The 24,145-nt window shown below is 59.1% G+C and overlaps 1 protein-coding gene across 2 annotated transcripts in view; it reads right to left on the bottom strand.

Moving 5' to 3' along the window:
• Positions 1 to 24,145, bottom strand: part of CAMK2A (calcium/calmodulin dependent protein kinase II alpha) — a 54,515-nt gene that overhangs the window by 6,518 nt on the left and 23,852 nt on the right. The window contains exons 4-15 of one of the 2 annotated variants that reach the window (XM_056124626.1): positions 21,087 to 21,141; positions 20,155 to 20,220; positions 19,984 to 20,056; positions 18,029 to 18,131; positions 16,954 to 17,037; positions 16,747 to 16,841; positions 15,097 to 15,219; positions 14,468 to 14,551; positions 13,257 to 13,299; positions 10,833 to 10,873; positions 6,649 to 6,681; positions 5,725 to 5,773 (exon numbers count right to left, since the gene is read on the bottom strand). In XM_056124626.1, coding sequence (XP_055980601.1) covers positions 5,725 to 5,773; positions 6,649 to 6,681; positions 10,833 to 10,873; positions 13,257 to 13,299; positions 14,468 to 14,551; positions 15,097 to 15,219; positions 16,747 to 16,841; positions 16,954 to 17,037; positions 18,029 to 18,131; positions 19,984 to 20,056; positions 20,155 to 20,220; positions 21,087 to 21,141 — 849 coding nt within the window. The remainder of the gene's footprint in view (positions 1 to 5,724; positions 5,774 to 6,648; positions 6,682 to 10,832; positions 10,874 to 13,256; positions 13,300 to 14,467; positions 14,552 to 15,096; positions 15,220 to 16,746; positions 16,842 to 16,953; positions 17,038 to 18,028; positions 18,132 to 19,983; positions 20,057 to 20,154; positions 20,221 to 21,086; positions 21,142 to 24,145) is intronic. The other variant, XM_056124627.1, reaches the window with a different exon arrangement.

Below are 24,145 nucleotides of genomic sequence, written 5' to 3'. Positions count from 1 at the left end.
GTCTGTGATGGGTGCCTGGGTGTAGCCTGATTTGAAACTGGGGAACTGTTTCCTTTCCACCGGATCTTGGACCCAGGGCGGAAGCCACTGAGGAAGGGTCCGGGCTTTCTGCCCCCCGGCTCTGCTGTGTGTGGGATGCAGACCTTGGGTGCTGAGTCGGGCCAGGGCTTTCGAAGCAGAATAAAACCCAGTTACTGGAACATCACCTCCTGCCCCCCACCCCCACCCCACCCGGGGCATTGCTGGGACCCCACAGCATGTGGCCTCTTCCTGGGAGCATTGGGTGTTGGTTTTATTAGACACTCGGCCTTCTGAGATGCAGCTTTCCCACCTGCAAAATGGGCCCATCACCACCTCCGGTGTTCAGTGGCAAATGGAGAGTTGCAGAAAGGCTTTGTCTAAGTTCCTGCCTGGTCCTGCCAGGACAGTGCCCTGACATGCCAGACGAGTGGGTGCTGTCTATGCCCGGTGCTGACGGGCGAGTGCGATGACATCGCCAAGTTCAGGGCTGCCGTGTGTGCCAGGGGCCACTTCCTGCTTCCTCCCACCAAGTGAGAGAGAGGAGAGGACCAACACCTGGGCCCATGCCTGCAGGGGCCTCTCGGGCTGGAGGCACAGGGAGGACCCCACTCCTGTGCCTGCTTTCTGCCTGCCCCCACTTCGCACAGGGCTCACTGAGGGCTGGAGGACACGGGTCAAAAAAGAGCAGCAGGCTGGAAGGATGGCTTCAACCTCCTGACCAAGCTCTGGGGAAAGCGTGAGGCCCCCCTTGACCTGGGGCCCAGCCCATGGCCTCCCCGCAGGACCCTGATGATGACAAGTTGCTGCCCTGTGGCTGGTTTGTACACGCATCACATTGGACTCAGATGAATCCACGGAGGACAGGTCCCAGGTGTCCTTGGCCACTGGGACCCTGCAGCCCGGAGCAGGCCAGTCCCCAGGGGTGCCTGCAGTGAAAGGGTGCATACCACAGCATTGAGCAGGATCCTGCAAAGTCAAGCAGCCTTGCAGTCACCCCACAGTCAGCACCATGGAAGCCCAGACGGTCTACTCCCTGCCAAGCCCCACAGGCTCTCCTGGGCCCACAGGGACCTCCCAGCCCCACAGCACACATGGCCCTTGAGACAGGCACTGATTCCCCCTCGGGTCACCACCTTATTCCTGTTCTCCTGGTGACTCTTCTTCCTTCAGACCCAGGATGCAAACCTGCCTCCTTGGGAGTCGAGTCAGGGCATCAGGTTGCCCTGCAGGATGACCCCGTTCCAGCTGCCTCCCAGGGACTCAGGTGCTGGCCCCACCCTCCGTGGCTGTGGGCCACATTCGAGCAGGGTTCAAAGGTCCTTCAGGGGCTGGAGCCATAGTACAATGGGGAGGGCGTTCACCATGCATGCAGCTGACCCAGGTTCCATCTCTGGCATCCTATAGGGTCCCCTAAGCCTGCCGGGAGCAATTCCTGAGCACAGCGCCAGGAGTAAGCCCTGAGCACAGTCAGGTGTGCCCCCCACACCCCAAATAAAATAAAAGAATTTCCTTCCAGCTGCACAGCCCACGGTCCCCTTTGCCTGGCCCGCTCCTCAGCCCACTTCTCAGCAATGCCAGCAAGGTGCTGCAGGCCTGGACGGTGGAGCCTGGCCTCCGACTAGCAAATGTGAGTCCCTGGGCAATGGACGATCCTGGCTCAGTTTCCCCGGCGACGAGATGGCACTAGCAACAGTACTCACCATATATCTGGCAGTGCTGGAGTCTGCCCCTCCGAGTCTTGTTGCTCATACACCAGGCCTCATTAAGTAGGAACCGGTTGCCCCCACCCCCACCCTGCCTGCCAGGGCAGGAGGAAGCGGGTGAGCAGGGAGGGACCCCCAGCTTGGCTCCTGGTGAGGGTGGACACATTCCCACAGCCTGGGGGAGGGGGGTCGGTCGTGCTCTCTCGGGTGCCTCCTTCTTCCTCTCTTGCTGGCCCCTTCCCTTGCGCCCTCTCTGGCCTCTCCCTTGTCTGCAGCACTGCATTGGGGCACTCCTGCTGGGCCCTTAAACTGACCTTGAGAGGGGCAGCCCCAGGCCCTCCCCAGGGCGGCTCAGAGCTCCAGCCATGCAGCCCAGAGGTCTCTCTGGGGTCTCTGGACTAGACAAGCTCCGGGCCTGGGTCCCTCCTGGGCCTGCAGCAGGGCGGCATCCAGCAAGGAGCAAGCTGTGCATCTCTCACCCACCAAGGATCCACTTGGACACCCCAGGAGTCTGACCGCCCCTCCCCGCCACCCAGGGTGATGGCAGAGCTGGGCTCCAGAGAGGACACCCTCACCAAGGTGTCAGGCCCAGGATTGGCGTTCCTGACTGATGTTTTCCAGAAATGCTTCCTTCCCTCCCGCCCCACTTTCCGCTCTGATTCTGAGGCTGCTCTTCGGGTCGGGGAGGAAATTAATTTTTCATGGACCTGAGCAGGAGGGGGAGCAGAGGCTTGGGGAGAAAGTGGTGGAGATGCGTGAAGCCAAGTGTGGCTCCGAGGCGAGTGGGAGTGGCGGGAGCCCGGACTGGAGGGGCTCTGAAATATTCATGTCCCTTTCCTTGCTCAGGGGAAATGTTCCCTGCTTGAGGATGACATTTCTAATTAACTTTAATGTTGGGTCAGGGTCCACCCCACCCGCTGCTATTCTCACTTAGTCAGAGGACTTAACAAATTAACACCACAAAAGAACGGTGCTTTGGAAACTTAGGAGGGAGCAGGCTCATTTATCCCATCAAATTGACAGATGAACCTCCCCACTGAGGAAACTGAGGCAGAGTACCGGGTTAATGATCCGGAAGTGCCTTCTTCCTGTCTTGGCCCCCAGCCCCCGCTGAAATAGACTTGGCAGATGCCCCCCATTTGGCTCTTGAAGGCCAAGAGCGAGGTGGGCACTGGGCCCGTCCCCCAAGGCGACCCAGGTCCCTCTCAGATCACAGTATGGGACCCATGTACCTATAGGTGGCATTCTAGCCCATCACTTCTCTCTATATTATTTGAAAAGATATTTGAAAAGAATCTTTGGGGGCTGGAGTGATAGCACAGCGGGTAGGACGTTTGCCTTGCACGTGGCCAACCCGGGTTCGATTCCCAGCATCCCATATGGTTCCCCCAAACACCACCAGGAGTGATTCCTGAGTGCACGAGCCAGGAGGAACCCCTGTGCATTGCCAGGTGTGACCCAAAAAGCCATAAATAAATAAATAAATAAATAAATAAATGAAAAGACTCTTTGAATAAAATTGGTGCTCTAAGAAAATGTCGGGTGACTTCCTGTCATTCAGTCACAAGCCCCATTTGGGGGAATCAAAGGGATTCAGATGCAGTGAGCAGTTACCAGGTGCAGAGGGCCCAGAAGGCCTGGAATTGATCCCCACAACAGAGTATGATCCCCTGACCACTACCGAGAATCACTCCTGAGCACCAAGCCAGGAGTACTCCTCAGCACTCCTGGGCATGGCTCTAGGGCTAAAACGAATCATCGTCAAATAATCACAGGTGCCAGACTCAGTGTCACTGCTGTCCAGTGACACAACCTCCCGTGTCACAGCAGTCCTCTGACGTGTCACTTGCATCAGCAGCTTTGCACTGCCAAGGAAACGGGAGCTCAGAGGGTTGCGTGAATTGTTCAAGGTCACAAGCTCAGCACCGGCTCCCCTGCACCGCCCCTGTCTGTACTGAGCCCAAGATTAGGCTCCAGGGCCCCCCCCCAATTTCTAACTCTGGGGGAGACAAGATGGAGACAGTCCCATCTCAGACCCCAGGAGCGGGCGCTGCAGGCATGGACTAGGAAGGGGGTGAGAAACACACTGAGGCCCAGAGGGCAGCCTGGGCCCTGAACATGCATCTCTCACCCCAGCCCTGGCCCCTCAGGCGACTCTGGCTTCTCTGCTCTGGGAGCAGCAGAAGCACAGCCCGCGTCAGACTCAGGAAGGCCCCACACAGGGCCAGCACCCGGCCAGGGCGCCCTCTGCCATCGGGCCAGAGTGGCATTTGGGGTGCCAAGACTTCCTTCAGGCCTGACTTGTGGGCCAGAGGGATTAGTGCAGTGGGGAAGGCACTTGCCTTGCACATGGCAAACCCAGGTTCGATCATGAGCACCCCATATTGTTCCCCAAGTCTGCCAGGAGTGATTGCTGAGCACAGAGCCAGGAGTAACCCTCAGCACTGCCAGGGTGGCCCACAAACAAAAGACAAAACAAAACAAAAAGGGAGGAAAGGCCTGACTTGCAATAGTACAATACAAATACTATGAGTAATAACTAAGAAATTCACATTGGACAGTCAAGTGCTCTTTGCCCCCTCTCTGCATTCCCTCAGGAGCAAATGCTCCAAAGGGCTGGAGGCCATTGCCACGGGCACAGCTGACTCTGCCCGTGTCCAGGTCAGCTCTGGCCTCAGACCCCCCCACACCCACCCCGGGCATCGGGCTTCGAGGCACAGGTGGGGGTGAGGAGCTCTGTGCCCGGGGGGGCAAGAGGGCACCCACTGGCAGAACAGCAGCACCACTCCCTTGCCACCGGCTGGACCCCTGGGCAGATGCCTCCGCCACGCCCGAGTCCCCAGGCTGCAGACAGGGGTCCTCGCCGTCACAGCCCAGGTGACAGGAGGTGCACAGGGTTCCCCAGAGGCTGCCGCTTGCTGTCCCTGCCCCTCCAGTGATCAGGCACGGGCTCTGCAGGACTCAGGGCAGAGGCCACGCAGCGGGGTCCGAGTGCCTGACGTCAGAGTGGGCAGCACTGCCCCCTCCCCAGGGCTGGACTGTGCTGGAGTACAGCCGTCAGCAGGCTTCGCCCACCTGTTCTCCAGGTGAGGCTCTGGGGCTGCTCCTGCATCTGGAGAGACTCTCTGGCTCTGGGTTCCTCTGTCCCCTCACCAGCGCCTTTGCTCTGGGAGTGTCCAGAAAGGAGTGACCTCTGCATCTCTCACCTGCCAGGGGCTGACCTCAAGATGGCAGAGCTGGGTTCCAGAGAGGTTAAGACACCCTTCCAGGTCACACAGCACATGGAGGCTGTGGGGGGTGGGAATCTGGAATGTCCCTCCTTCTCCTCTTCCTCCTCCTCTTCCTCCTCCTCCTCTTCTTCCTCCTCCTCTTTCTCCTCCTTCATTCTCCTCTTCCTCCTCCTCCTCCTTCTCCTCCTCCTCCTCCTTCTCCTCCTCCTTCTCCTCCTCCTCCTCCTCCTCCTCTTCTTCTTCCTTCATTCTCCTTTGAGGCAACTGTGCTGATGGAGTTTCTCAGGCTGGGAGTCCTACACTCTGGTCAACTGAGTTTGGAGATTTCTGCCTTTCTTTCATGTTTTAAAAATCAACGCACTTAAATAATTCAAGAACACTCCTTTCTAACGGAAATTTTATACCATGATTCTTGATTTATGACTTGAATCTGTTCAATCTATTCTGTTAGGATCTCATGGAACAAATCACCTTGAAAATAAGGAAAGCCGGGACCGGAGAGACAGCCCCAGAGACTAAGCACTTGCCTTCTCCAGGGCCCACTGGTTTGAATTCTCGGCTCCCCAGAAGGTCCCCCAAGCACTGTCAGGGTCACTCTCTCTAATCAGAGTCAGGAAGCAACCTTGAGCATCCCGGGGACTGGCCCTCAACCCCTGCCCCCCAAAAATAAATAAATAAAAAGACGAAAAGAGCATCTCTAGCTGAGGGCCCCATGCAGGGGGCAGTGAGGGACGGACCTGAGTCAGCGAGGGCAGCAAGGTCTCCCCTACCTTTGGTGTCTTCATCCTCGATGGTGGTATTGGTGCTCTCCGAAGACTCCTGCCAAAGAGAACACGGGGGGATGCTGAGGACTGCTGGGCCCACAGGATGAGGGGCGGCCAAGCAGGGGGCTGCCCTGGCAGCCTGGTGCAGTGGCCTGGCTTCCGGAAGCCTGTCTGGCGCTGCTCTGAAAACCCCGTCAGACTTTTGGGTCTAAGGAGGGGGGAACGGGTCCAAGGATGCAGGTGGCTGGTGGAAGGGATAGTTGCAAGGAGAACCCTGGCCTTTCTGGAAGGGCTGGGAAGGGCGGAGCCCGGCCCTGTCTGCTTGGGGTAGCAGAGAAAGGGAACAGGGAGCGGAGACCACCTGGCCGTCACAGGATGCAGAGAGGAAGAAAGAGAGAGAGGGGAGCCCGGGGCGAGAGGGCTGTGGGGGAGAAAAACGCACAAGCGAGTGAGGCAGCAACGAAACCAGAAGAAGAGGCCCCACCGGCAGACCCCTGACAAGGGTAGGGGCTTACAGCTGTCCTGCCACTGGCGGGCCCTGGGTAGCCCTACAGAGGCCCAAGCGGGAGGTCTCCAAGGCCAAACCAGCCCCGCCCTCACCACAACTGGCGCCAACCGAGCCCTGAGAGGTGAGTCCAGAGCAGAGGGCGGGAGAAGCAAAGGAGCCCCAGCCTGGACCCAGGAGGGGTCCGAGTCCACCTCGTTGGGACGGGCTGCGGAACTGGATCATGGCATTGCAGCAGGTGTCAACAGAAACACGCCAACAACACACACACACACACATACACACACACACGCACACACAACGCACATGTGGTCACACGAGCACCCGCTCCCCGCCCCGGGTCCCAGTGCAGCCTGCGGGAGGCGGCAGGAGCAAGGGTTCGAGGCCCAGCATTTACCGGCGTGTGGGAGACGGCAGACACTCACCATTAACTGAACGCTGGAACTGGACTTTCTTTTCTGGAAAAACAAGGAGAAGAGATGGGACAGGAAAGACACAGCGTGAAAACGGCAGGGAGCAGAGAGGAAGGACAGGGACGACGGGAGGGGTAGGGGACGGGCCTGGGGGCCACCCTGGGGGTGCTGCTGCTATGGGAGTCGCATGGTACTCGCTCAGCCTCAGGTCCTGGCATGTGGCGCACGGCAGCCCGGGGTCGAGCGTGGCTACCACGGAGCTCCAGGCTGGCCCTGCGAGCCCAAGACCTCCAGAGCCCAGTGCTCTTGGGAGCACAGGGGAGCTCTCGGGTGGAGCGTGAGCCCCCAGTCCACCCTCGACTATGCACAGCTCCTCTGAGGGACCAGGGCACGCTTGGCGAAGCATCCAAGCCTCTTGAAAGACCAGTCAAAAATGGGTCTGACCAGAAGTGGGGACCAGCACTGGGGTGGTGTCTGAGCTTGTTGTTTTTTTAAATTCTTTTTTTTTTAAATATTGTTGATGTGGGGGGGCCACACCCAGTGGTGCTCAGGGCTTATTCCTGGCTCTCACTCTGGGTTCACTCCTGGAGGGATTCAGGGGACCATGCAGGGTGCCGGGGATGGAACCTTGTGTGCTATCATTACCCTGGCCTCGGGCCTGTCCATTTTCCACAATATCCCCTGGCAACCTCAAAACAGGGGTCAGGCTGCGGTGCCTGGGAAATGCTGCTGCACTCAGGACTTCCCGGAGAGAAGGGAGAGAAACTGAGGCAGGAGCCGCCTGATAGAAAGCCGAGCCTGGGGCTTGAGTCTCTGGAGTGACCTTGCAGCCTGTTATTCTCGCTTGGGGTGGGGTGGTGGGGATGGGCGGGCAGGTGGGAGGGTTTCCACGGATCGTGGAACCAAGGGAAGGAGAGAAAGAGAAAACTCAGACTCTTCCTGTCTTGGCTCTGAGCCGGTGTCTTAAAGACTCGCCTGCAGGGGAGGCAGCCAGGAATGTGTGAGAAGGCAGGGCAGAGACGGGCGGTTTCCCCATGTCGTTCAGCTGAGCTGGGGCCACTCTGCCTGGTGACCCTCCTCAACCGCCCACCTAGCTCTCCTCAAAGCTTGGCTGCCTGGTCAGCTACAGAAGCCCCTGGGGTGGACGTTTGTCCAGTTAGAGGCACTGACTGGATCCCCTGAGAATTAGTGTGTCTAATTCTGGGCTTTCTAACCTCAGGCCCCTAAGGGCCTCTGCCCAGTGCTTGCTGCCTTAGACACAGCCAGGGGACGCCGCCGGGCACTTAGCGCTGGCTCTGCCCCTGGCCGGGGTTGGGGGGGAGAGGGTGGTAGAAGGGGACAGAGCCCAGCTCGGTGGGCAGCAGAGACCTGAGAAGTGTCTTGAGGGCCAGGAAGCTCCAGGCGGGACACAAAATGGAAACACAGAGCAGAGACCGCATCAGAGTCGGACGCACAGTGACGGATGGGACGGGGCGGGGTCAGGACGGCACGACGGGACACCGACAGCGGCACGAGCGGGCTGGGGGCCGGAGCCGTCGGGGCCGAGGATGGCCGTGAAAGGAAAGACTCCGTTTCCCGAAGGACACACGACGACACTAACGAGAAGCCCAGGTGGAGAGCCACCTGTGTTTTGTCGTTTTGGTTTGTTTGGGGGCCACACCCAGCAGTGCTCAGGGTTTTCTCCTGGCAGTGCTCAGGCACCGTGTGGGACGCTAGGGATCAAACCTGGGTCAGCTGTATGCAAGGCAAGCACCCTACCTGCTGTCCTACGGCTCCAGCCCACAGCGACACCCGAGTCGGATTCACAGAAGTCCCCTGCACTCTCGGGAGAGTGCTCCGATGGGCTGTGGACAGCCCGCCTGAACCCACACCGTTGTAGGGCCCTGTCACAGCCCCAAGACTACGGAAGCCATTTCTCCCGCCAGCGCTGAGACCAACCTCCGGCTCTTTTGGTAAGGCCCAGACAAAACCATGATTTGTCTCTAGGATGCGGTTGTGGGGGGCCAAATGGGTGCCCACAAATGCCTGGGCCCAGACCTAAGCACGCAGCTCCAAGGCCTGAGGCCTCAGGCCGCTCACGAGGAAAGCCGAGAGTGCAAACTGGCCCACGTCAGCCCCCACTCGACGGCATGTGACGGGTACCACGTCCCGCAAACTGTTGGCCATTGTCACGCGTCTGTGCCAGTGCCGGGGAAGCCTTTCGAAGACCCACTGCCCCTCCTCCAGCTCAGGCGGGGACCCGCAGGACACGACTCCAGGCCCCATCCGTCCTCCTGCCTGCTTGCGCCTGGTGCTCCTGCCATCCGGAGGAGGCTGCCGAAGGCCTGAGATAATGGCTGTGCTTCCGTTCAAATGTCTGAGAACACACCAGGAGCTGACCAGGCTCCAGCTCTGCTGGCCCTGCTGTCTGCCTTCGGGACGGAGAGAAGGCTGAGCTACAGTCCAGCCTGGAATGGCCTCCTCGGAGCTTCCTTTCACTAGGCATCATTCAGTGTGGGCGGCCATGCAAGCTCTCCAGCTATGCCCCCTGCGAGGCCTGGAATGGCCGGTCACAGCCTCGACAGGGTCCACCTCCTGGCCTGGTCCCCATAAAGCTCTGTCTTAAGAGCCACTTTGGGGAGGCCAGAGGCTCTACCATCGCCTTTGCCAGGTCAGTCTGGTGAGAGGGCCGGGGGCCCCACGTGCATGCACAGACCCTCCCACCCACAGCCCCGGCGCTTCTGCCCTCAGACCCCCACATTTCTCACAGGGAATCTAGCAGCCCTGCAGGTACCCGTTCAGACCAACAAACGAGAGCCAGGGACCCCGCTGCCCCACTTTGCCCACCCCTCTGTCTCACTTTGGAATGGTGGAAGGCATTTGACCCAAGGGCAAGGAACCAAATTCAATCCTGGATTCCATCCGAGGCTTGGATCGTGACTTTAAAAGCGTCAGAATTTTGCTGGCCAAATATTTTCTTGAGCAAACTTTGTTTTCAAGAGAAATCTCACCCGAAAGACCAATATAAAAGCAGACAAGAGAATAGTGTACCAACCCCAAGAACGTGGACCACGCACCATGCATCCCGTCTCTAGTTAATCCTCAGAGGAAGAACCCCCCCCCCCCACCACCACCACCCTGCATTGCTCAGAACGATACCTCTTCATTGCTGGATGAAGAAACACAAGCTTAGGGGTGTCAAGCCACCGAGGTACCTGGTGCAAACCCACAGGTGCATCCTGAGAGCCCCAGAACCTTCTCTCAGCCTCCCCTTCCTGAGGTCCCCCACCTACCCAGGGTGCTGTGGCAGGAGCCTGCCCAAGACCCGGCACCGAGGGCATCAGCCTGAAATCCACCCAGATGATGCCAAACCAACTGTATCACCAACTCTCCCTCAAATACCCAGATGAAGCATGAGGGTTCCGCTGCCTTTTTTTTTTTTTTTTTGGTTTGTTTTTACAGCTTGGAAGTCAGGAGGTCAGCCTCATCGCCCCCGACCTTGAATGCTTCCGAAGCAACCCCAGAGCTGAAGAGGATGGAGTAGAGAGGAGGGCCTGCGGCGCCAGGCCTGGGACAGCAAGCCTAGGTTCCTCGGACGCCCCCAGCGGGAAGCTGGTGCTGACTCCGCAGATGCTGCCAGCCGGGAGCCCTTGGCGTAGGGCCCTCCCCTGCCAGGGTCCAGGCCAGCCTGGGGAGCCCAGAAGAAGGCAGGATGTCAAGAGAACCCACAAGGCGAGCCAGTGGCAGGGAGGAGGGACTGCAGAGAGTGGGGACAGGCCCCAAGAGCAGGGGGAGAAAGAAGGGGGGAGAAGAGGGTGGGTGTGGAGGGAAGCAGCTCGGGCAGCAGGGCAGGGCCGAGGCAGGGTGGATCTCTTAGCACGGAGCCCGCCGCCTCGGGTCTGTGCACCCTCCGGGCCTCTGGGGGCTGAGCTGAGGGTGCGCGGGATGGAGGTCTCCCCTCGTGTCCGTCTGGGTTCCTTCCTTGGACCCTCCTGCTCTCCAGTCTTGCACCCCGGAGAAGCCCCGCGGTCTTTCTCTTGGACCCGCCCCAACCCCAGGCCACCTGCTTTTCCCTTCTGCTCCGGATGTCCCTGGCCCCAGCCTGTTGTCCGCAGAGCCTGGATGGTGGGCAGGCAGGCCAGGAGGCGTCCATGGAGCGCGGCCCTGAGGCCAGGCCTGCGGGCAGAGGCGGGCCCTGTGGGCTCCCTGGGCCTTACCTTCACACCATCGTTCTTCTTGTTCCCTCCACTCTTGCCCCCTGCGTGGGAGAGAAAGTAGAGGGTTAGCAGCACCAGGCAGGGCACCAGAGCCCACAGGGCCAGGAAGAGCAGCATTGTGGGCGGCCGAGGGCGCGGCCAGCCCCGGGCGGCCGCAGGGGCCTCCCCGTCCTGTTCCTCCTCCCTCCTGGGCGGCGGGGGGCGTTGGTGGAGGCTGGCGTGGACCCGGCTCCCCACTTCCCAGCAAGCCCGAGCGTGAGCAGCTGGCCCCAAGGCCCAAGGGAGGGCCCCAGTGTCCGAGGACGGAGTTGCTCTTTCAGCCCGGGGATTCCCTCTGGATCCCGGTCACCGCCTGCCCTGAGGCCCGGCTGCCTGGCCCGGGGCTGGACGCGCCCTCCCTCCTGCTGCCAGGCTAATTTTAGCCCCACGCTGCTGGGACGTCATGTGTCAGTCCCTCTGACCGGCTCCAGACAGCTGCCGGCAACATCTTCCAGTGACAAGAAGCAGATTCCTTCCCCCCCACCCCCACCCTGGCCCCCCTCCCCCTAGGCCGCCTCTGTCAGGTCCCCCTGCCGGATCCTCTTCCATCTCAAGCTCCACGCGGGGGCTGGCAGTGGCCCCGTGGCAGGGAAGTGCTGAGCCCCAGTGTCCAGGGAGGCCCCTGCACCGGCATCCCCGCCCCTCCCTTCCCTCCTGCTGGCCAGAACCCCAGGAGTGGCCAGGAGCCAGGATATGGCAATGGGCAGTGCCAACCTGGCCCAGTCTGGCCCAGGCCCATGGCCTCCGGCGGATGCCATCAGAGAGAGAGACAGTGTGTCCATGGCACACGGCCGACAGCGGGAGCCTGGAGGGGGCGGAGAGGGGCTGAGCAGACAGTGATGGCCGGGCTTGGGTGGGCGCCCTGCTCATGTCGTCCTACATGGCCGCCTGTGGACCCTTGCAGACTCACGCATTTTCCTCTTTCCCATGAAGGGGGAGGTACTATCCTCTCTGGCTTTGTGGCAGTCCTAGGGCACCCAGCTTGCCCCCCCACACACTCCCACAGTGTCCCTGGGACCACCCTCTGCAGACCCGTGCCTGCCCATTCCTTTGGGACTGTGGCTCCAGAAATGAAATCACTCTCGAGAGGAGATGGAAATCTTGGAGGACAGAGAAAAGTCTGTTTTCGAAGTGCTGGAAATCTCCCGACCCCAAGTTTCATTGACTTTATTATTTTGTTTTTGTTGTCTGGGCAGGGGGAGGGGCACACCCAGTTGTCTCGGGGCTTGACCCTGGTTGTGTGCTCAGGGATCACTCCTGGCAGTGCTCAGGGACCAGAACGCAGGGCCAGGATTGGCCAACGTTTGGTTGGGGCCACGTCCTGCAGTGCTCCGGGCTTACTCTGGACTCTGCACTCAGGGGTCCCTGCCACAAGTGTTCAGGGGTGCATACGGGGTGTTGGGGATAGAACTGGGTTGGCTGTCTGCAAGAGAAGCGTCCCACCCCCCTGTACAAGCTCTCGCTTTTTGGTTTTTGACCACTCCTGGACATGCTGCCGGGACTACGTGGTGCTGGGGATCAAACCCCGGCCGCCTGCGTGTGAGCGTGTGCTGGCCACAGCACCCTCTCCACCCCCACGCCGACAAATACCGCCCCTCCCCCAGCACGTCTGTGCTGGGGCCTGCCTGACCCCCAGGCCTGCCCCGGGAGGGAGTCGGAGACCTGAGTTCTCGAGGGGCCCCCTGAGTGGCTATAAACAGACTCTGACTCTGTGGCTCATCTTTCAGCTAACAGAACCACAGGTCCGGGGAGGGGAGCGAGAGTGGGAGCGGGGCGGAGGCTGCAGCTGCCCTCTGGGGTCAAGGCCCCCGGGCTTCCCTCTGCCAGGCCAGGGCGGGCTCTGCCTCAGCTGTGGCTGGAGGGGGCTGATCCCTCCCCTCCCCACTGGCTGGGCCTGCCTGGTGCTCCTTGCCTGGCCCGGCACGGCCAGCCTCCTTCCTGGGTGCCACTGACCCTGTGCGCCCTCTCAGGCCAGGCTGGCTCATGCCCATGCCAGCAGGAAGCTGCCTCCCAGGACCCTTGACCTGGTACAGCCAGAGGCCACCGCACAAAATAATGGGGATGGCCGTCCCCCACCGCCTGTCCTAGGGACCACTGCGTGCAAGCATGGGGGCTGGGGGCTGGTGACTTGGGACTCCAGGACACAGACACCCCAACCTGGGGAGGCTCTTGCTGGCTACTGGCCCAAGCCAAGGAGGCCAACACTGCTAGGAGCTGGGGGAGACACAAGGAACCTCTCATTATCCTGCGGTCTGGGCTGGCTGACCTCCTAGTCCAGGGGTGAGTGTGAGTCTGGGGTCCTGCAGCTCTGCACTCCCACCCCCCTCGTATTCCGGCTCCCCGGCCCCAGCCCCGCAGTCATGACTCTGAGATCCCGCCACCTACCGGAGAAGTTCCTGGTGGCCAGCATGGTGGTGAGGATGGCCCCCTGAAACACAAGATGGGGAGCGGGGCGAGGGGAGAGGGGGCGCCCCGTCACGTGACTGCCCCTCACTATCCCCGCAGCCAATGCGACCAGCCTCCCGAGAGAAGTAGTGGGGGGGGCGTCCAGGAGCAGACAGGGTGTGGCCTAAGGGGGTGGGTGGGCACCAGGTACCCCACTGGGAGCTTCAGGCTGTGGCCATTTCTCTGATGCTGACCGTCCAATGTGATGGGAGTTGCTCCCAATCCGAAGATTGAGGCTTCCCCCACAGTGCTCCCGCCGGGAACAGGGGAACTCGCTCCTGCTGGCTAGCACCCCTTGGCCTGGATCCATGTTGATCCTTCCCCCATGCCAGGCAGGAGACAGCCAGGAGACTGAGTCAACCTGCGTCAGTCACTTGGCTCTGGGACATCGCTTCAGGTAAGCAGAGTGAGCCTCAGCCCCTCCCCCTCCCGTCCTTGCTCCCCTCCCCAGGGAGGCCAACTCCCCACCATCTTCTGCGCAATCACACTGCAGCCACCACAGTCACTGTCACGGTCCTCCTGTTGTTCATCGATTTGCTCGAGCAGGCCCAGTAACGTCTCCACTGTGAGACTTTGTTGTTACTATGTTTGGCATATCGACTATGACATGGGTAGCTTGCCAGGCTTTGCCATGCAGGCGAGATACTCTCAGTGGCTTGCTGGGCTCTCGGAGAGGGGCAGAGGAATCGAACTCTGGTCGATCATGTTGGCTGCGTGCAAGGCAAATGCCCTACCCGCTGTGCTATCACTCCAGCCTGCAGCCCCCATGTCCCCTAAAAGTTCACACCAGCAACCATCCCCCAGGCTCCTCCCTCTGGAATACCCGGCCCCTCTGAACGGGGCTGACCCTTCCTGCTTCAGCTCAAATGCCCCTTCCCCGCCCCTCCCCACCCCCTCCTGCCCCCGCCACTTGCCCCCTCATCAGGAAGGCTTCTGGGATCCTCCCCCGTACTTGAAGACCTAGTGGCTGACGCTGCTGGGCACCCCTGATCTGGGGGCACGCCTGTCACAGCACTCCCCCCTGCTCCAGGGGGTCCTGACTGCCTGTCTATGCCCCCACTGCTCACCCTCCCCCCCCGACCCCCCAGCTCTAGCCGCGCTCCGGGGCTGAGCAGCGAAGGTCTTGACTCACAGGCCTCGTGCCCGATTACCTTCAGTTTCCTCCTGGCGTTGAACTTCTTCAGGCAGTCCACGGTCTCCTGTCTGTGCATGCAGGAGGCCACGGTGGAGCGGTGCTGTGGGCAGAGGGAAGGGGCCAGGTAAGCAGGGTCTCCTGGGCCCCAGCCCCGCAGGCTTCCAGGCAGTTCTGCCTGGCCCTTGGGAGTCAGACTTTGCCCTCGGAAAGTGGGTGCAATGGTGCACTGGGCCAGGAGGACACCAGGAGCCGCATCCTGCACCTTTCGGACTGGAGCCCAGAGTTCCATTGCTGGCACCCCATGTCCTCGAAGCAGGGGCACATGTGACCCTGATAGCCCCACCAGCACCTTGGCAGGCACCTGTTGCCAACCAAGGGCTTCCGGGAGTGGGGGGGATGCTGGCTGTGGCACCGCTGGGGAGGCCCCCACCCCAACTCACAACCCCAGACACCAATGTCGCCAGCATCACAGCTGTGACACCAACCCACAGCACCTGCATCTCACGATCCCCCCAAGAACCCAGCAGGGGTGGGATGCCTGGTGGGCATGAGGGGCCAGGGGCAGGGGCAGGACTCTGGGATCAGGACCCGAGGCCTAGAGGGGTTGCTGAGAAGGGCCTCGAGGGGGTGGGGGGAGAGACTCACAGAAATCCAGGGGTGCTTGAGGGCCTCAGCAGCTGTGATGCGTTTGGAGGGGTTGATGGTCAGCATCTTGTTGATCAGGTCCTTGGCTTCCGGGGTAACAGTGTCCCATTCTGGGGACGGGAACTGGGAGGGGCAGAGGGGCCAAGTTTTTGCAGCCTGTCCCAGGCCACTGCGACGATCGCCCCCGCCCCAGTGCCTGACCCCTCAGACACACATGCTCAGGAGGGTCCGGGCTCCTCCCTGTTGGGACCCCTGGGGCAGGGCGTGAGGGGAGAAGCAGGGCCCTGTCTCCAGGGCTGGAAGAACAGGAGCCTCTTCTTGGGGGGCTCCTGGGAGGGGCAGCCCCGACCTCAGAGCCGGTAGGCCTGGGTCCCAGTTCCGGCTCTGCTCAGTGCTGTGACCCTGGACAACGCTCCCAGCCCCTGAGCAGCCCTGGAGGTGTTGTGAGGATTACAGATGCCAGAAGACACATGGTCCACTGATAGCCAAGAGCCGAGTCCCGGGTAGGTGGGAGCAAGGGCTCAGAGCGCGACTACTCCTCAGGGAGAGCAGGGGGCAGCGCGGGCACCTCACCTGGCCTCAGCTCTTGATATACAGGAGGACTGGGACCAAGGCAAGGAGTAGGAGGGGGATGGACACTAACAACACACACACAAAGTGTCGAGAAGATGCCGAAGGGTCGGCTTTTCTTATTTCTGCGTGTGTACAGAGCGACTGGGACATGTATAGCACATAGTTCGATGTAGATGATACAGAGAACATAGTGCTCACGTGCAGATCATCCTGCACGTCTATAATACACTGCTGGCGTGATATGGATAAAATACATAGCTGATGCGTAGATCCTGTCCTATACACAACACGTTGCTGATGTGTCAATCATGTTACAGCGATAATGCGTCGCTGATATGTGGATCATGTTATATATAAATAACATGCTGCTAATGTGTGGATCATATTATATATATAATACATTGCTGATGCGTGGATCATGTTATATATCTAACACATTGCTGATGCATGGATCATATTATATATATAACACATTGCTGATGTGTGGATCATGTTATATATATATACATAACACGTTGCTTATGCATGGATCATGTTATATATAACACAGAGCTTATGGATGGATAACGCTATATATAATACATTGCTGACGCGTGGATCATGTTCTATATAACACATTGCTGATGCGTGGGGATCATGCTATATATAATATACTGCTGGTGTGTGGTACGTACATATGTAATGCACTGCTGCTGAGTGGATCATGCTATATTAACACAATGCTGGTGTGTGGATCATGCTATATATAATACGTTACTGATGCGTGGATCATGTCTATATGCATCTACGTAACGTTTAGAGAGAGGGAGAATGTGCCCTGGGTGTTCTGCCTGGATCTGGGTGTTCTGGGTGTTCTTCTCCTCCACTCCTCCTGCTTTGGTGCTGCTTTTGCCCTCGGCCACCCCAAGGGTAAACCCCATCCCCCAATACCTCCTCCCTAGGCAGAACTGGCTCTAGGGCTGCCCCTGCCTGTCTTCAAGCAACAGAGAACTATGGGTGCCATGTCTGATGTCACCGGACACAGACATTCGTGCTGGGCCCCAGGGGAGACTGAGGCCAGCGAGGGGACACACTCACATCATAGGCTCCGGCTTTGATCTGCTGGTACAGGCGGTGCTGGTCCTCATCCCAGAACGGGGGGTACCCAACCAGCAGGATGTATAGGATCACCCCTGGGGAGAGGACAGGTAAGCTTCAGCCCCTGTAGGCAGAAGTGGGCATGGGAGGTGGAGGGTGGGGGTGGGGGGTGGGCACTAGTGTCCGGGCGAGCAGCTGGAGACTCACCGCAGGCCCACAGGTCCACGGGCTTGCCATAAGGGTCCTTGCGAAGCACTTCCGGGGAAAGGTATCCGGGTGTTCCCGCGAACCCTGTTCCCCACACACGGGCGGACAAGCACACATGCACACACACAGAGGTTAGCCTGTGAGTGACCTGTCAGGAGGGGTGAGGATCCCTGGCGAGGGAGCCCCTCACCCCAAATCCACCCAGCCCAGCTCACAGGCCCTCCATCCTGCAGAGCCTGTGGCAGGAGATGTCCAGAGCAGCCCCAAGGCTCCGGTGTATCCTGACACGTGTCACAAGCGTCACTGCTCAGGGTTCCAGCAGATCAGCACTGCTGGAGATGGACGTGCTCGGAGTGTCTGCTCCTAAAGAGCTGAACCCACCCTCTCCCCACTCCCAAGGGAGCTCTCTCGGGGTGGTGAGGCCGGTCGCACCCAGGGCCTCCTTCCTGGTCTGACTCACGGTGTTTGCGTTCCCTGACTGAAACACGCTCAGGGCATAGGTGGGCAGGAGGAAGGATGGGACGGCATGAGCCATGGCACGAAGAGCTGCTGTTTCCAGGCACACGCTAACTGGGCAGAGCGCCCCTTCATGCCTCTCACCGCCCCCAGGAATATACAAGGACCAGCCGCGTTTTGCAGAGGAGCAGACAGAGGCTTGGCGAGGTGAAGAGACTCTCCCCAAACGTCATGTAGCTCAAAAGCTACTGAGTCAGCATGCCACAGACCAACCAGACCCATGAGTCTACTACAGCAGAAGACACCCCGAGCCCACGTCTGTCCACTTGCCGTGGACAAAATGACTCGAGTCTCGACCGGGGACTTTTCCAAGTCCCTCAGTGCCTGTGCTTCAATGACAGGATCGCAGAGCATGGAGAGGCTCGGTGGCCTCTGCCCAGCTCCTGGGAGATGGGGGCTGTGTCCATGGACGCAAAGGCAAGTGGGTCAACCCACCTCTCAAGTCCAGGCTGGTGCCTCCAACCTGCCACTGCTTAAACTGAGGATTTCCGGAGAACCACATGCAAGCCTGGGCCCTGGGTCTCTGAAATCCCCCCACCCCCACTCCACCCAGACTCACCGAACCATGCCTGTTGCTCCCCCTCCACCTCTATGGCCAGGCCAAAGTCCGCCAGCTTCACAGCTGCGCCCTTGAGCTTGGAAGCCAACAGCAGATTCTCCGGCTTCCCGGAGCAAACAGAGAACAGAGATGAAATGGGAAGGAGATAGACATGAGGAGCTTAACAGAGTCAGAGTCAGAGCCTCCCATTGGCAGGACTCTCCTGGCACACAAAACCCCTTTCTCATTTGTCCTAAGGTCCCCTCCACCCTCCAACCCTGCCCCCAGCACCTCTCCCGACTTCCCCTTCCTCCAGGGGAGGGTGCGGGGCAGGGCAGGAGCAACTCTGATGACCTGGAGAGAAGTCAAGCTGGGTGGGGCCTGCATTTCCCACCCACACAGCCCCTTGGGTCCTCATTTTCACAGCCCTGAGACAGCAGGGTGAGAGTCCCACCCCAGGGCCTTTGCTTGTCTGGCCCCTCAGGCTTGGCTTTCACTGGGCCCTTCACAGGGCCAGGCCCTTCTCTCTGTCCTGATGCACCCTGTTGCCCTGAAGCCTGTCTCAGCTCGCTGGGTGCTGCCACAATCTGTCATAATTTTCCCATCTGCCTGGGTGCTTGGCTGTTATCGGTCACTCCCATCCACGTGGCTTTCTCATCCATCCTGCCAGAATCGAAGGTCAGGGGCACACGTGGCCCATATCGATAATTGTCACCTAAGGCTCATGGTAGGGTTCGGCCGCTGGACTCTGTCCTCATGACCCTCCACAGAGCCAGGCTGCAGGGTTATACTCTCAACCTCTCTGGGCTGAGATGGGGGGAGGGGAGCCTGAAGTCTGCTTCCCAGGGCTTTGGACAAAGAGGGGTGCCAGCATGGGTTCGAATCCCAGTCAGCCTCTCCTTCCACGTTGCCAAATTATTTCCCTTCTCTCAGCTTTCATTTCCACCTGGAAAAATACGGAGTCTGCTCCCTTGTGGGGGACATCGTGGTGACCGGGGCAACCCACTGGATACTTTGTGGGAGCTGCAGCAGGCCCGGGCGACAGGGGTCTGCCCACCCCTGTGAGCCCCTCCTCAGTGAGACTTCCAGGGTCCACAGCCTCGTGCTGCCTTCCCAGCATCCCTGCCTCGCGGCAGCCCTGCCCTGGTTTGAGGGCTGTGCCACTAATTAATCTCCCCCCAGTGGCCTACATCGACGCTCCTCCCTGCCCCCATGTGCAAGGGCTGTGGAGACAACGGGGACAGGCCCCCAGGGAGAGGCTCTGTCCAGAGGACACACTGCCTCTGCTCATAGCCATGCACGGCCGGCCCAGAACACTGCCCCCGCCCCCCAAGGACAGGACCCCCTGGAGCAGGCCCAAGGTGGTACTTGTCTCCGAGGTGCCGACAGGGGAGGCCTACGAGAGCCTGGGGGCTCACTGTGTGGTCCTGGGCTCGACCTGAGGCTCCACACAGCTCCCCAGGGTCCACAAGGAGCGGGACTGTGTCCCCAGGGCCCCAAGGGGGACCCCCAGGGCCGTGGCAGCGGAGAGGCTGCATCGAGCAGGGGCCCCCCGGTCAGTCCCCGGCTCCTTCCGCTTCATCCCAGCCTATGAGGCCATGACATGAGCGGCTGGTGCCCGTGGCCTGCAGCTGCAGTTGCACGCCCCAAGCCAGCCTCCCTAAGCCCACCCATAGTCCCAAGATCTGTCTCCTCCTCCCAGGCCAGCAGAGACCCCCGCAACAAGCCAGTAAACCAGACCTTGCTGTCCCCTTCAAGACCCCCTCCCTGCCAGTGGCCTGGCTAATTCTTGGCCCCTGGTGTGCCCATGCTACCACTCTAGCCGCCTGCTCACAGGACATGTGGGGCTGGGGGAGCGGGTCCCTTTGAAGAGTGGATGAACGTGTAAGGGACATGGCAAGGAACAGGATTGGGGGAGGGGTGGTGGTAGTGACCTGTTCCAGCCCGGCCCCGCAGGGTCTGGGGGTGTCACTGACCTTCAGGTCCCGGTGGACCACCCCCATCTGGTGGCAGTGCAGCACGGCCTCCAGGATCTGCTGGATACAGTGGCTGCAAGGAGAAGAGGGCATTGGACATTGGAGTCCCCTCCCCTGGGAAGGGTCCCAGCCCCCACCCCCACCCCACTGCCAGGCCACGCTGGCCCTCACCTGGCATCAGCCTCACTGTAATACTCCCGGGCCACGATGTCCTCAAACAGCTCCCCGCCGGTGACCCTGGGGGATAGAAAGGGGGTTGGACTCCACAGGCGCCCCTCAACACCCCCCCCACCTACCACCCGGAAGCAGTTTCTAAGACCAATAACCCAGGGACCTCAGAGACAGCCTCAAAGGAAGGGGCACCCCATGGCCACACCTTCCAGCCTTTATCCCCTCCACAGTGCTTCCCCCATCTCTGCCCTTCTCTCCCCTGGGGCTCAGGTCTGTGGGGCCTCGAAAGTGCTCAGGGATTTGCCAGGCGCCTGGCCCCCCGTGGGCTGGGGTTGGGGGGTGCTGCTGAAAGGACTTCATAGACTCAGCAGATTTCCCCTGTGCCCCTTTCTGCCACCAGCATCTTTAGGGCTGCTCTCACCGGTGAGATGCATCATTGCCAGGGTCTCTGCCCATTCCAGCCCACCGAGGCCACTCAGCTCAGGACAATTTGCATTGCAACCACTGGCTTAGCCAACTTTAAATGTATTCCACAAGAAAACTTGCATTTTTACTTCGTTTGGGGGCCACACTCAGTGAGGCTCAGGGCTTACTCCTGGCTCTGCACTCAGGAATCACTCCTGGTGGACTTGGGAAGGGGACCCTATGGGATGCCGGGAATCGAACCCAGATCATCCACATGCCCAAGCAAGCGCCTTCCCCATTGGACTATTGCTCTGGCCCCTCCAGAAGAAAACTTTCTACGACCACTAGATTCAGGGGCCAGGGTCAAGGCGGCGGATAAAAGCCAAGTTGAGCTGACCGTGATGGGTGGATCAGGATGGCAGGTCTCCCACCTTGGGGAGCTGCATCCTGGGGGGCACTGGAGACTTTCCCGCTGGGGTCACCCCTGCACTGCATAGTGAGGTTAGTGGGGTGAGGGGCAGACTCACAGGTCGAAGATCAGGTAGTGGTGTCCTTCCTCGGAGATACTGTCATGGAGCCGGACTGTGGGGGTGGGCAGCAGCCGTTACAGGACCCCTACCTCCCCGGCCCCTCCTCACCCACGTGGCAAAGGCCACATGGCACCCCAGAGGCCTGTGCTTCCGTTGAGACCCCCAGTGTGGACGACGTGCCCCTCCCTTCTCCCTGAGAGGGACCAGTTGGCATCACAGGATGCCAGTTTGTGCCTTGGCCACCTGCTGGCTGTGTGACTTTGGGCAGTAGCCGCCCTTTCTGGGGTCAGTGTGGGGACATGTCACAGTTTCCCGGTATCCCACACATTGGGGCTCACACGTCGCCAGCGTGGTGGATGTAATAGTGCTGGGAAGACAGGCAGAGAGCTACCCCCTGAGTCCCACACACTGAGAAAGGCTCTCAGGGCTGTCCCTGACCCAGCCCAGAGCTGCTGCCGACCCTGCAGCCTCTCATGGCCAGTCAGTGTGCCAAAGACAGGCATGCGTCCTTCTGGCTCCACCTCCTCAAGTGTCCCTGGAGCAGGCGGCGAGCACTGAGAATGATGAGGCTGCCCAGTGGGAGAGACACAGCTGCTAAAATACCACAGCTGCTGTGTGTCCACATTTGCAATCATCTCTAAATTGTGTTTGGAAGAAAAAAAAAAAGCCAAGGGCAAAACATAATGCATTGTGCTTTTGCGAGTGGGGGGACGGGAGGTGTATGGCCAGCAGTGCTCAGGGCTCACTCCTAACTCTGTGCTCAGGAATTATTCCCGCTGGTGCTCAGAGGACCCTATGCAATGCTGGGGATGGAACTCGAGTCCGTTGCGTGCAAGGCAAATGCCCTACCTGCCATACTATCTTTCCGGCCCCACGGTGAAATTTGGGAAGGCTGTTTGTGAGCTTGTGCGGGACAGGATGAGTCACTGGGCAGTACCAAGTACTAGCATTGGGGTGATTTTGGGAGGGGGGTGATGAAGGCGGGACTTCGACAGACAGACTTCAGCACAAACCCTAATGCTGTCTGAACTTTGACCCTGTGCAGCTATTTCTGACTCTGTTGAGTCCCTTGTGATCCTCATTCCTGAACACACATTTCAAAGAAGTGGGCACGTAAGTGGTTGCGTTTGGGACCCAGAGTTGAAAGACAAATGGGACACAGAATCGAACAATCCTTAAACTTTTTTTTTTGTATTTTTTTTGGACCACACCCAGAATCAAGCCCGACTCCTGGCTCTGTGCTAAGGAGTCACTCCTGGCAGGGCTGAGGGGGACTGACGAGGTGCCGAGGATCAAAGTGCCTCATGCACTACACTCTCTCTCTTGCCCCGATTTTTAAAGATCTTAAATGAGGGTGATATATGTTTATAAATAATGATGTAAAGATTTTTGCCGATGTTAGAGCAAAACTGTATCATGCAAGCTTCCTGAGAGTGTCTATTAGATAATCCTGCTCTAGTTTTTTGTCTCTATCTTATAAGAATGTTCAAACATACAATCAAGTGGGCCCCCATATTTCCATCTAATAGAATTGATTCTACCATTAATAATTCCCCCTATTTGTTTGGCTATATTCCTGTCCATTCCTCTGCCATATTTTAATATTTTAAAAATGTGTCTTAAAATAAATGCAGGCTTAATTTTTAAACTCCATATGCATTGGGCCAGAGGGAAGGCTTTGCAGGCAGATACCCAGGTTTGATCCCCAGGACCACGAGACTTCCCAAGCACCTCAGGAATGACTCCTGAAGACTCTTGTGCCTCCAAACGACAACAAAAAACTGAGAAACCCCATGTGCGTGTTTAACTGGGGCACAGGCAGACTCCGGCGGTGATGGAATCCCCCACTTCCATCCCGTAGGACTGTGCATATGCTGGGGGTTGGGTACCACACTCACACACAGCCCTTTGCGGGAGAGTGGGGTGCCTGTGGCCACCTGCCAATACCTGCCCCACAAGGAGGAGTGGACACTTGAGAAGAACAATCTCCTGCCTGGAAGGAGAAAGAGCCGCACTTGAGATCAGGTTGGAGTTAGGCGTGACCTGGTGCCTGCAATGCCCTTTTCCTTATGGCCTCAGCCAAGAGCACATGCTGGGTGGGAATCCCCTGCCTCAGACTCTGCTTCGGGGAAACCTGAGGGAGGTGGAGGATTCTGGAGAGGGGACAGAGTCACAGGATCACAGCAGCTGCTTGAGACACAGGCGTTCTGGGAGATGCTTCTCAAATAAGAGCCTGACTCGCTGTGCCATCTCCATAGCCCGCACCCCCAAACTAACTGCTTCTATCTAGACGGTTTCTCCAAGAACTGTGCAAAGATCACTTTGCCTTCTTATTCCATAGCAAATAAAGCCAGTCAGACTAAAAGCCAGTGACCCTAAGGAATGTGTGACCTCAGAGTTGTCTGGTCAACCGATGAGGGTCTATCCCAGTGGCAGGTGGGAGTCACATGAAGAGCAGGTCGCCAACCTCCCCAGGGCAAGCTCTCGGAGGCATCCCCTTTGTGCGTGGCACAGGTGGACCAACCTGTACTGAGCCAGGACCTTCCTGACCTTGTCCTCTGGGATCGGAGAGTGGCAGCACTGTTGGGCACTTGGGCGGGACTAGCCCAGTGATCTGAATCAGCCATTTCTAGCAATGACTCGCCTCTCTGGGCTGCACTCATTGCATGTCCCGAAAATGTCATTCGAGGTTTGAAAATAAGATGCGTGGACCATCCTCAGGAGGGCAGACCCTCCTGGACCCCTCCAGTCTGCTAACAGCTTCATCTCCTTTTGCATTTAGATCTATACCAGCACCCATCCCCGGCACCTAGCAGAGTCCTTGGCACATGAGGGACCAGGAAGAAGGAAGGAGGGAGTGAATAATGCCATAGAGATGAGCACTCCCCCTCCTGACACTTGGCCCCTCGCCAGACGTGTGCTAAGTGCTTTCCCTGCACTATCTCTTCGAACTCGCAACTGTTCTCTAAGATAATTACCTGGTACTAATCTCAGCCATTCTTGGGTGTTAGTCTCCTATTTTGTTACTTTATGTTCCCCAGAAAAAGTTGTAAGTC

This window comes from Sorex fumeus, unplaced genomic scaffold (assembly GCF_029834395.1).
Source record: "Sorex fumeus unplaced genomic scaffold, SorFum_2.1 ptg000051l, whole genome shotgun sequence".
NCBI classification, from domain to species: Eukaryota; Metazoa; Chordata; class Mammalia; order Eulipotyphla; family Soricidae; genus Sorex; species Sorex fumeus.
The sequence above is the reverse complement of the archived record's forward strand: the minus strand, read 5'-3'. Positions and strand labels throughout refer to the sequence as shown.